The 12,589-nt window shown below is 45.0% G+C and overlaps 1 protein-coding gene across 1 annotated transcript in view; it reads right to left on the bottom strand.

The window, feature by feature from the left end:
• The window catches only part of DNHD1 (dynein heavy chain domain 1), a 57,196-nt gene that overhangs the window by 34,921 nt on the left and 9,686 nt on the right, over positions 1–12,589 (bottom strand). The window contains exons 6-11 of the mRNA XM_087821708.1: positions 5,761–6,015; positions 5,515–5,652; positions 5,337–5,388; positions 3,344–3,609; positions 3,010–3,253; positions 188–345 (exon numbers count right to left, since the gene is read on the bottom strand). Of these exons, the coding sequence (XP_087677834.1) occupies positions 188–345; positions 3,010–3,253; positions 3,344–3,609; positions 5,337–5,388; positions 5,515–5,652; positions 5,761–6,015 (1,113 nt within the window). The remainder of the gene's footprint in view (positions 1–187; positions 346–3,009; positions 3,254–3,343; positions 3,610–5,336; positions 5,389–5,514; positions 5,653–5,760; positions 6,016–12,589) is intronic.

The following is a 12,589-nucleotide window of genomic DNA, read 5'->3' as shown; positions in this document are numbered from 1 at the left end:
CCCACCACCCTGAGGAGACTGAGCCAGGAGAGCAGGGTGAGAGTCAGCAAGGGCAGGTCATGCGTATGAGCACAGTCTAAGGGCATCAAGCCCAATGGGGAGCTCGGCTGAGTCCTGAAGAGTGTGCTGAGCATTTGAGCAGGATGGGCCCTGGGTAGGCTGGGAAGGGAGGAGGGGGAGAGCCCACCTTCTGGGAGCAGCTGGCAATGGTACGAATGTCTGAGCTGATGGTTTGGAAGATCTCGACGAAATCTCTGAGCTCTTTCATCAGGTGCTGGCTGCGGCTCCAGCACTCACTCTGTACGTGGGCGAGAATTTCCTTCCTGATGTTCTTCAGTTTGGTGTCTGAACAGAGGAGAGGGTTAGGGGTTAAAGGGTGCGCCAAAAAGGGGTGCTGGGGGAGTGCTGTGAGCCCCGAGCGGGAGTGGGAAGGGGGTGCCAGACCATGAATTTGTGCCCTCGCTCACTAACACTTACTGGACCTCTGCCCAGTGTCCAGTCAGCTGCTATGCACTGGGGCTGTGCTGGGCACTGACATACAGGAGGGAGGGAGGGAGGGAGGGAGTGACAGAAAGGGTTTCCAGCTTCAGAAGCTTACAATATGGTGTCAGAGACAGATACATAAACAGGTCATCAAAAACCAGTGTGATAAGTGCCCGGGATTCCTCAACCTGGCATAGTGAGAGAAGAGGAAGCCTGAGGAGGCTGGGAAAAGCCTCCTCAGAAAGGGGAGCCCTGGAGCTGCCTGTGTTGAGTAGTTCGTGCTCCAAGGGGCAAGGGCACACCACACAGATGAAACAGCATGTGCAAGGGTATGGGGGTGACATGGTCATGAACAGCAGAATGCCCACCACAGGTGAGTTTTCTGTTTGGGGAATCTTACTGCTTCTGCTCTAGTAGAAGAGATACCGAGAAGAGTATGTACTCTGCCTTTTATGTTTAAGGGTTAAAGGAAAGAAGACACGGGGCTAAGAGATGATCAGGGAAGCTGCCTTTGGCGATATGAGCAACCCCATTGTCTTTGCGGGCAGGAAAAATAGCAATATGGGACCTCATCAAATCTAAGATACTACTAATTGTAAGAGGCACCATTATTTTACAGACCACGAAAAAGAAAAAAAGTGATGCTACCTAAACTCTGACATGCTGCCATCATAATACACCTCCTTAAATTCAGGGATGTTAAAACAATGCACAGAAAAGCAAAACACAATATAGAAATATGGTACTATAAAGTATACCGTGAAATACAGTATTACTACATGCCAGATACAATGTCAGCTGCTTTACCTGTATTAACCCAATTAATCTTCACAAAAACCTGTTGAGGTAGATACTATTATTGTCCCTATTTTGCAGATAAGCAAACGGAGTGAGGCTCAGAGAGGTTAAGTAACTTTAACAACTTCACACCATGGCAGAGCAAGGTTTCAAACTCAGGCAACCTGGCTCCACTCTGTTTGTTTTATTTTACGTCTGAGGGGTGAAAAGTAAATCAGCTCACCCCGTGAGCATTTCTTCTACTGGAAGGTGGGATAGTGAGTTCCAGGGGTACATAACTGAGATATTCGGGGTACAGCCTTTTAAGAGTCTTGGAGGATGTGACCAAGAGGACTGGGCACCAAGGGCTGAGGAAACCAAGAGGAAGGGAACCTGCCGAGGGGCACCAGGGTTGGAGAGGACACCAGGGTGCTAACCGATCCTTTTCCAAACGTTCCCTTGGCTCCCGACAGGAGCTAGGCCTTTGCCCTTTGCCGCCCCGAGGCTCTGGGCCCCGCAGCAGGCGGCCGCAGCGGGCAGCTCAGCAGCGACACTGTGCGGCGTAAAGGAGCAAAGCGCTGGTACAGTACCCGGTCCTGAAGGTCGCGTTGGACATGGGCGGGGAAACAGACCTGAGGGATATTTAGGAGGCAGAGGAGTGGAACTGATCTGGCGACAGGCTGGATGTGGAGGCTCTTGGAGAGTAAAGGGCAAAGGGTGAGGTCAAGCCTCTGCCGAGGGCCCCTCACCGGGGTGGGCGACTGTATCATGCGCTGTCCAGGGGAGCCCGGGAGAGGAGAGGGGCGGGGGTGGGAGGATGAAACTAGGTCAGCAAGAAGGACGAGCACAGACAGAAAAGGTGACGCGAAAAAGAGCCAGCCCCTACTGCGCGCCATGGTCGAAGCTGGGGTATCCCGAGGAAAACCTCATTTAACCCCCTTCCATGGCCCAAGTGGCTTCATTATTTTCTCCACGTTACAAGTAACACTGCCGCTCAGTACCCTGAGGCCACACAACTCTGAGGAACGGAGCCAGGGTTCCGGACCCCGCACTTCCTCTCCCCTTCTGCTCTTTTTTTATGAAGAAGCCAGTCGGTCCTGGACTAAGGCTCAAAAAGCCAACAAACCAGAAAGAACGTAGGCTTTCCAAGTAACCCGGGAGCAGAGGCTGCCCCTAGCTGGATCAGAACGAAAGCAGGCCAACCACAGGCCCTCCCTGTTTCTCCCTTGCCAGCCTGACACTGCCCCCCCTTTAGAACAGGGCCGGGAAAGAGGGGGGCAGGTTTGGCTTGTGCTTCACCTGCTGGAGAGCTAAGGCAGGGAGGGCTGGGCAGGCAAGTACTTTCAAGCAGACTCTTTCGGGCCCCAGCTCCAAGGCCTCCCACCCTCATAAAGAAAGCATAGGTCCGAAAGTATCTCGTCTCTGCCGGAAATGGAAACTAAGATGTTTCTCAGTTACGTTTGGTTGAACCACCTCTATGCCACAAGGACAGAAAGAGTCAGGTGACAGGAACCTGATCCCAAAGGAGTATGGGGACGGAGCAGAGCCCAAACAGATGGAGGCTGTCCTCTCCAATGGTCATACCTGCAGCTGCACAGGGAAGGGGCTGGGACCTGGGGCTCTGGGAAGCTCTACGGGGCCACTGAAGGGCGTGCAGCTAAGGTCCCTGGTGGACATTCCAGGCCCAAGGAGCCATGTGGATGAGGTAAGGAGGCAGAAGGAAAAGAAGGGAGGGGAAACAGCACTCACCCACGTCGGCCTGCACATCGTGGCAGCTCAGCAGCAGCAACTTGCCTTTTGTGATCAACTTGACAGGTATATTAGAGATGCGGTTCTGCCAAATGTTCAGGTGGCTCACCAGCATCACGTAGTTCTTGATAGGACAACCTCTCATAGACTCCAGCTTCTGAGGCCCCCAGGATTGCAGGAACTCATGAATGCCTGTCATCCAGTGATGCTCCCTGCAGAATTCCTGCACCTCCCACAGCATGTCCTAGGGGCAGATGAGGTGCTCAGGGCAGAGGGGGATGACTTTAATGGGAATTGGTAGGCATCCTCCCACACCTTAAGCCTCTGTTCTCACCTTCAGCAGGGCCTGTTGTATAGTCAGCGCCTGCTGGATTCTAGGGCTGTTATCCAGGTCCTCTTGCAGCTGTTTGTAACTGGGGGGTAAGTACTGGCCCCGCAGCCGGTATCCACGGACCTCCAGGGCTTCAGTGATTGTGTGAGACTTCCAGGGCCACACCAATCCTACATTCGGGCCACAGAAGATGTGCACAGCATCGCTGGGCTGGCCCTGGGACTTGGGCATCAGGGATTCCATGCTCGAGTCCTCCTCTTCATCTTCTCCTAGTGGGACACACGCCACAACTGTCCATGAGTGCCCTCCAGGGCCCCCACACGACCTCTCTCTCTCTCTCTCTCTTTCCTCTCTCACACACACACACACTGCTCATGAGAGAGGTACATGTACATCTATATTACAAACACAGTACGCCAGACCCACAGAGGGAATTTATTAGTTAGGGTTCAGGTGGAGAGAAGAGAGTTTACTCTAGCTAGTGTAAGCAGGAAGGAATTTATAGATTATTAAGTGGGTTGCAAGTACATGGAAGAGCTGAAAAACAAAAGCACTCTAGCTGCAAGGGGGTCTGAGAAGTGCAGTTTGCAGGAGGAAGTGGAAAGGATATTGAGCGTGCCAGTTCTCGGTATCTTCCTCAAGACAGCCTTGAAACTGGCCTCCCTTTTAACTTCTTAGGAAACGGTTAATTGACAATTTCAATATTTGCATTAAAACTTTATACCAAAAAGGGGGAGGGAGGTTAGCATCAAAATGTTTAGAAATTAGATCCTTACTAGCAATACCTAAACATTATAGTGACCCTCCCCACCCCAGCTCAGTCCTCAGATCTCTTCTCTTACCTTGTACTCACTTTCTAAGTGAGCTCATCCAGACTCATGGTTTTAAATATCATCTATTTGCTTCCAAATTTATCTTTAGCTCAGATCTCTCCCTGAATGCCAATCCCATTTAAACAACTACCTACTCCACCACATCTCTACTTGCATGTCTAAAAGGTACCTCAAACTTAACAGGGCCAGAAATGAGCTCTGATTTCTCCTTCCCAAAATTGCTCTTCCTGCAGTCTTCCAACTTCAGCAAATGGGAACTCCATTCTTCCAGCTGTTCCACTCAAAAACTAGTCATCTTTGACTCCTCCCTCACAACAACACACCCAGCTCTCACAAAATCCTGTTGGCTCTACATTAAAAATATATCCAGAATGCAACCATTCTCACCATCTCTACCATTGCCTGTCCCTCTCCCCAGCCCAGGTCACCATCAAATCTCACTGCCCAATTGAGTCCTCTCTACCTCGCCTCCCTCCTTTGGCTCTTGTCTCTCTCCAACCTTGCTTCCCCCTTCCCCCTGGTTTTGCTTGAGAATGGAATGCTTAGAACTGTAGCTTGTCTTGCAGCTATGAGGCAGTAAGTCTGAGGATGAAAATACTTTTTTGTTATTATGTATTTATTTATTTAACTATGTCTTTATTAATTTCAGAGAGAGGAAAGGAGAGAGAGAGAAAGATAGAAACATCAATGATGAGTCATTGATCGGCTGCCTCCTGCACACCCACAACCTGGGCATGTGCCCTGACCGGGAATTGAACCTCCATCTCCTAGATCCTAGGTTGATGCTCAACCGCTGAGCCACAGCAGGCTGGGCGAAAAGACATTTTTGATTGCAGCCTCTCTTACCACATGCACCTTTCTAAGAGGATCTGCCCTTACCTGCAGCTAAACCCAGGAAGGAGTTAGGAAAGGGTATAAAGAGCCTGGTACTTGATGACATTTGAGCCACCAAAGCAGCCCTGGAAGCACCTACCTTGTGACTGCTTGTTATGTGAGAAAATTGTTTTCATTGTTTATGCCACTCTTGTGGGGAAGGAAGTACTCAGGTTAGAACTGCTCCATCCACACCCAAGGCCTGACTCTAAGGCAGTGCCATTAGCACACTGCATGTGCCCTCCCCCGCTTCCACCCTTCCTACCCCCTGCCTAAGTCTCCTTAAATACCTTCAGGATACAGGGAATCCGGGGGAGTCTTCAGGTCTGTAGACTGCATTACCTTCATGCCACCATATGGGGAAGGGGCAGAAATGGAAAACAATGAGGGTTCAAATCCTCACTGAGAACTTCTTAGAGAATAAAATTTGGGAATTCCTCTGACCAGCTCCTGCCCAATCCATAATACCTTCAGAGCAGAGGCCTTGATAAACTGTAGGTGCCCAGTTAGAATCTCAGTCATGCTTTCAATACAGGGTTCCTGAGACAGCTGGCCACCACTGTCAAAGATCAGCTGTGCTGAGAGAAAGGGATTCTCCCTTGGGGCCTACAGAAAAGGGTCAGGAGAGGTTGTGGGGCTAGATGTCAGTACACGCTCCCTGCCATCTGGCCCTTGGCTGCCTGCCCACTGCCACACATGCCACCACCATCTCACTTGCAGGGTGTTGGCCACAAAAGAGGTTATCTTCTCCTCTATGATAGACACGAGGCTCTGGCAAATCATGAAGTTCACCAGGCGGGCCAGCTGTCCCAGCTGCAGCAGCCAGGTCTCTGCCCGCTTCAGCTTCCGCTCCAGATGCTGGCGCTGCATCTTCTGAAGGTATATGGAGCCTTGGCCTGTTCTGATCCTCTCGCAGTTCTTCACTCGCTCCTGTAGGCCCTGTTGCATTTGATATGTATCCTCATGAACCTGCCAGCATAGAAAATAAAAAACTCCCTGGAGAAAGGGGAATGGAGAGCAAACTGGCCCCCCATAGGTGTGTGCAAAACTCTCAGGTCTTGGAGCTGAAAAACTAGAACCTAGATATACACACAGAGGGCTGCTTTTTAGAAGAGATTAGCCCCAGACATGCTTAAGTGACCAGAGAAGATGTGAGATGGAGAACATATATTGAGAAGCCACAGTGTGCTAATTTGATAGGTCAGGCCTGTCTACTAAAAGCCCCCAGGGTGGAACTCAAGTAGGAAATTTGTGCATGTATGACTAGAGGGGCCCACATGGCACAGGTCAGATCCTTCCTGGGTGTGGGGCTAGATGTCAGTATCCGCTCCCCGCCATCTGGCCCTTGACTGCCTGCCCACCACCACACATGCAACCACCACCTCACTCGCAGGACGTGACAAAGAAAGAGAAAGTTAGGATAAGTAAAGCCACAGTAATTCCAGGCATGGACTTTAACCACTGGGCCGGGGTGGTGTGGCCTGCTGACTAGCAGAGCATTGGCCTGTGTGGTAGCCGGAGCGGTCTTTGTGCACTGACATAGGCTTTCTCTGGGAGGCAGGGGGTATGTGAGACAAAAGTCTGGGAGCTTCTTCGTGGGTTCTTCTCACGCCTGGGAGGGTTCTCAGCCTGCAGAGGCTGCTGGCAGCTATCACCCCTCTAGGCCTGTCCTGCTGAGGGACAGAAGGGAGACGCGAGGAAGAAACTCCTGGTCGAATGGACTTTTGTCCTTGCTGCTCTCCTGTCACTTCTGATGCTCAATAGAGCTTGTGACTAGAACTAAGTGGTGTCTGTGAATTGTTTTCTGCTAACCCTGAGCTCAGGTCCCAGTCTCTGAGACCCAGACACAAGGCAGTGGAGGCCTGGCCTGGGCGCCTCGCCCACACACGTGCCTTTAGACTTGGCAAGATGTTCTCGTCTATGCGCCAGCGGCACTTCCAGTGCCGAGTGCCTCCCAGTTCACCGCCCAAGTCCAGCGCCTCCTCATCATCTAGTTGGTTGTGTGACTCGTCCGTTACGCTGTAAATTCTTCGAGGAGGAGGCCTCTGTTACTCCTCATTTCACTCCTTTATTGCTTAACCCAGTGCTGGGCACTGGCAGTTCCACAGTAAATATTTGTAGAAGGAACATATCACCTCACATGAAAGAGCTCACCGAGTGCCAAGTAAGATAAAACCAGACGAACCGTAACTACAACAGAACATCCTCAGAATGCAATGCAAAACCTCGCCACTAGGGGCAGTATCCTCGAGGTTCTGAGGACAACTTTCAAACCTGGAATTCTGTATCCAGCCACAGTATCGCTGATGTTTGAGGGCGAATGAAGACATTTTTAGATATACAAAGACTCCACAAATTTACCATCTACAGATTTTCTCTGGGAAAAACCCCCACCCAACAAAAGTAGTATATTTCTGACAGAGAAAAATAATATAAGAGGGTGAAGCGGTCTATAAGACAATTAAATGAGCAAAGACATTTGTGAAACATACTGTTAATTCCAAAGGGGTAGACTGTAAAACAAGAATGCTCATAAGAAGTCAGAATTAAAATTCCAAGAGATATCAATATGAGCACAATGAAAAGGGTAGGGGGTGGAGAGAGAAAGAGAAGAGGGAAAGGAAATTAGGAGAGTGCTAAGGTTCTTATTCTGCTTGGGAGAAAGACATGGGTACAAAGTCACCCTTGACATTCATTCACTCAACGAATATTCAGTGAGCACCTACTATATGGCATGCCCTATAACAAGCACTAGAGATATATTAGTGAATAAGACAGGTGACAATCCCTACCCTGTTTACTGTTTATTGGGAAGATACAATAAACAGTAAAAAGGTAATTTATATTGTATGTAAAAATGTAATGAGTGCTATTTAAAAAAAACACAGTAACAACAGAGCAGGGAAAGAGGGATCAGGAGTGCTGGTGATGATAAAGGGGGTTGCAATTTTAAACAGGGTGACCAGAGGACTCTCCGAGAAGGTGCTTTTAGAAAAAGACATGAAAGAGTCATAGTTATAAAAATGTAAGTTGAACAGCAGCACCTGTTGGGCAGGTGTATAAGCATATATGCATTCAGCTGCAAATAAGAGAAGGCTAGAAAAGTGCGGCTTAAGCAAGTAAAAGGTTTATTTCTTTAATGCAATATGAAGTCCCTGAATGGCATGTTGGCCCAATAATATCAATCAGAACAAAGCTCCTGTCTTCCTCCTCCATCCTTAATATGACTTTCACCTTTATCGCGTGAGATGGTTTCTCTATTACCAGAAATTTTATCTAAGGGTTAGGTGGTAACACAGGACTGAAGGTCCAAAAGGACATTCCAGTTGGATCTGCCTCTTTTGAAAAGTTTTCCCAGTGACTCTCACTTACGTTTCGTTGCCCAGATCTAAGTTACATGACTTCCTCCAAGCTATGCGTCTGTGAAAATAAACAAAATCAAGATCCTAAAACTAGGAATGGTGAGTAGGCACTGAGCAGTTCCTGGGCTACCCTGAGAAGAATAAAAGTATAATATCCAAATCATTGGAGGACAGTGATAGCAACAAAAATGTAAACAATTCAATAAAAGACAAGAAATGTAAGGAAGATCCAAAGGAAATAGAAAATACCAAAACAAAATGGGAAAAATAAGCCCAAAGCTATCAGTAACCATAATAAGTGAGATAAACCTACTGCAAGAGGCAGACTCTCAGACCAAATGTTTCCCAGCCATTTATAAGAGATACACATAAAACAAAAATAACAAAAGGGAGGCTGGAAACAAAGGGATAGAAAAGATCAAGCAGGAGAGGACTCTCATAGAGAGGCAGTAACAAGAATAAAGGCTTTTTCATATCAGTAACGTCACCAAGGAATATTGCTGTGAACCTTTACGCGCCTGGCAACATGATTTTGAAACATGTGTTGCAAATGAAAGAATATCAGGAGAAATGAACAAATCTAGTCATAGGAGGAGACTTTTAACAAACAGGGTGGGGCAAAAGGAGGTTTACAGTTGTGAGTAGGCAAAACGGTTTATTCTTATATTATTATTTATTAATTATTGTGTTATTTTCCATACAAGCAACAGTAAACCTACTTTTGCTCCACCCTGTACATCTCTCAGAAACAATGAATCAGTGGATAAGACAAATCATTTTGGCTACAGAATAACTGAGTAAAACAATGCCTGGACTTGGTCTAATACACCTTCTCAGGCTAAGTTCCCTAGAAGCAGACCCTAAGACAGGAATTTGGGGAAATGTGATATATTGAAATGTGATGTGTTTCCTGAAAATGTGAACTATTTTCAGAAAACCTAAGGGAGAGAGGGAAGCAAAACAGGGAAGGGGAAAGGGCCAAGCAAGAGCTCAGCTAAGGCTTTTCTTGGTCTGACCTGGAGGGAGAGGCGCCTTTGGAACCTATGTCATATTGTAGGGTTGCCCCATAGTAAGACAAGGAGCTGAAAAAAGGCAGAGGAACTGTTCCATATGAAAGGCACTCGAGATGGTTGACTGCCAAATGCAATGCATCATTCTGGGTTGGATCCTGAGCAGGAAAAAACATAGCAATAAAGGACACTGTTGGCATAATTGGAAAACTTTTTTAAAGGATTGAGTTAGATAACAGAATTATATCAAAGTGAAATCTTCTAATTTTTGATCACTGTACTGTAATAATAGAAGAAAAATATCCTTCTTCTTAGGAAAAACACACTGGCATATTTAGGGGTAAAGGGACTTGATATCTGCAACTTACCCTCAAAGAGTTCAGGAAAATAATGAATATATACATACAGAAAGAAAAGGCATGAATGAAAAAATAAATAGGACAAGATAATCTGGGTAAAAAAAATATATGAGAGTTTTTTAGACTATCCTTGCAACTCTCCTAGTAACTTTGAAATGATATAAAAATAAAGTTACACAAGAAAGAAATAGGAAGAAAGAAAGAAAATGAGTTTATTCCAGTAAAGCAAAGGTGGTCTAACACTGACAATTCACCACATTGATAGACTAAAGGAGAAAAATCCCATGATCACCTAAATAGAAATAGAAAAGAAAATCATTGGACAAAATTCAACACCCACTCATGATAAAACCTCTTAGCAAACTAGGAATTGATGAGAGCTCCCTTAAAAATTGATATAAGGTATCTACTAAACACTCACATTCAATATTATTTCTTTAATGTTTCAAATCTATTTTAGTTATTCAGTAGTGCTACAGTTTAATGGGCGGCAGCATGCTTTTCTTTAGCACAGATAATAAACTGGTTCAGTAACAATTTGGTTACCAGCTGCGATGATTCCTGATCCTCCCCTTCCCCTATGCACCCCCAAACACACACTTGGGGTGACTGCCAACAGGGACATTTTCAATTCCACATAGCAGCACAGAAAGTGGCTCCACGTGTTGCACTTGCTTGTCTTTTCACTCTTTTTATGGTGCTTTTTAAAAAGTAAATTTAAGTAAATTTAATATAGACACATTTATTGACTCTTTATGGCTTATAATTTTTTATATTTTGTTTAAGAAACTCTGAGATATTACCTCTGAAAGATTTTGGGATTTTCCATTCACACTTAAGTCTTTTATCCACCATGAATTAATTTTTGTGTATGGCGTAGCAACTATTAGAAAACAATGTTTTAAAATACCATTTATAATGGCAACAAGAAAATACTAATTATCTAGTAATAAGTCTAAAGAAATATATTCAAGACCTCTATAGGAAACCCATAACACTTTGTTAAGAGAAATTAAAGAAATCAAAATAAATTAAGAGACTCATGTGCATGGATTAGGGAATAAAATACTGTTAAGATATCAGCTCTCCTCCAATTGATCTATAGATTCAAAGCAAGACAATAAAAAAAACAAAAACAATAAATTACTTTGCAGAAATTAACAAGCTAATTCTAAACTTTATTAGAAAATAACAAAAAGTTGTAGGACTTGCAATATCAGATATCAAGACTTATCATAAAGCTACAATAATTAAGACAGTCTGGACAAATAGACTAGTGGAACAGAAAAGTATCCAGAAGCAGATCCACACATACTAACTTATATAACCACCTGATTTAAGAAAGACATCACTTTCATTAAGTGGTGAAAGTCAGTCTTTTTCATAAATAGGAACAATAAAATTTGACTTTTACTTCACACCATACATAAAAATTCATTTGACATGGACCATAGACCTAAATTAAAAAGGCAATAAAATTTCCTTCAGAAAACATAGGAGAATAGCTACATGACTTTGGGGGTAGGCAAAGATTTCTTAAACCTGGTCAAAAGGCATGGACTAAAAAAAGATTGCTAAAATGAACTTCAAGAAAATTAAGAACTTCTGTTAGTCAAAAGACATCATTAAAATAGTAAAAAGGTTAGCCACAGACTGGCAGAAAATATCTATAATGCATAATTTCGATACAGGACTCATATTCAGAATACATACAGAACTCCTACAAATTAATAGGAAAGAGACAGACAACCCAACTAAAACTGAGCAAGAGAGTCCAGCTACTTCACAGAAGAGGGTACAACATGGCCAATAAACATACGAAAAGGTGTTCAACATCACTGGTTTAATAGAAACAAAATTAAAACCACAGTAAGATACCATTGTTCACCCATCAGCTTGGCTAAAATTAAAAACTCTGACAATACCAAGTGCTGGTGAAACCATAGGCAACTGGAAGTCTCCTAGGCGTCGTTAGTGGGACTATAAGCTGGTACAACCACTCTGGAAAACTGTTTGGCATTGCGAGACATACAAATACCATATTCCAGCAACCACTCCTGGAATATATGCCCCGAACAAATAAGTGTTTATGTCCACCAAAAGACATGTACCAGAGTGTTCATAGCAGCATTATTCATAATAGCGAAAATTAGATCGATCAGTAGGAGAATTAACAAACTGTGGTACATTCATACCGGAAAACACAACATAGCTTACAGGAGTGTCCTACTGCTGCCTGGAACATTATGGATAAATCTCACTAACATAATGTTGAGTCAAAAAAAAAAAAAAAAAAAAGACAAACAAAAGAGCATATGCTGATATGTTGTCTGGTTTCATTCATGTGAAATTCAAAATTAGACAAAATTAATCTATGGTAACCGAGGTCAGAGTAGTGGTTACCTTCGGGGGGTATTGGTGAGAGAGGTACCACGGAGCTTACCGAGGCGATGAACTGTTCTCTTCTCTACACCCGGGTCGGTTACATGGATGTGTATATATATATGCAAATAGTTCAACAAACTGTACACTGGAAGTTTACTGCATGTAAATTATACCTTCATAAAAAAATAAACTACTGACTAGTCATAAAAGAGTTGTAACTAGTTTTGTGACATTGAAACAAAGGCGGGGTTTAGGACCTGGGAGGCAGGGAAAGGCCCTGGAGCACCTCGCCCCCACCTCCGCCCCACTCAGTCCAGTGCAATGCCAGGCCCAGCCGTTGTCTGGTGGATAGAGACCATTCATTTCCCTGCATGAATGTACCAGGGCCTCCTCCGCATCGTTTCTCATTTTCACAAAATCTGGGTGC

The sequence above is a fragment of the Miniopterus natalensis genome, chromosome 11 (assembly GCF_054644295.1).
Source record: "Miniopterus natalensis isolate mMinNat1 chromosome 11, mMinNat1.hap1, whole genome shotgun sequence".
Classification (NCBI taxonomy): domain Eukaryota; kingdom Metazoa; phylum Chordata; class Mammalia; order Chiroptera; family Miniopteridae; genus Miniopterus; species Miniopterus natalensis.
Note: the sequence above shows the minus strand (reverse complement) of the source record. Positions and strands in the feature narration are given on the sequence as shown.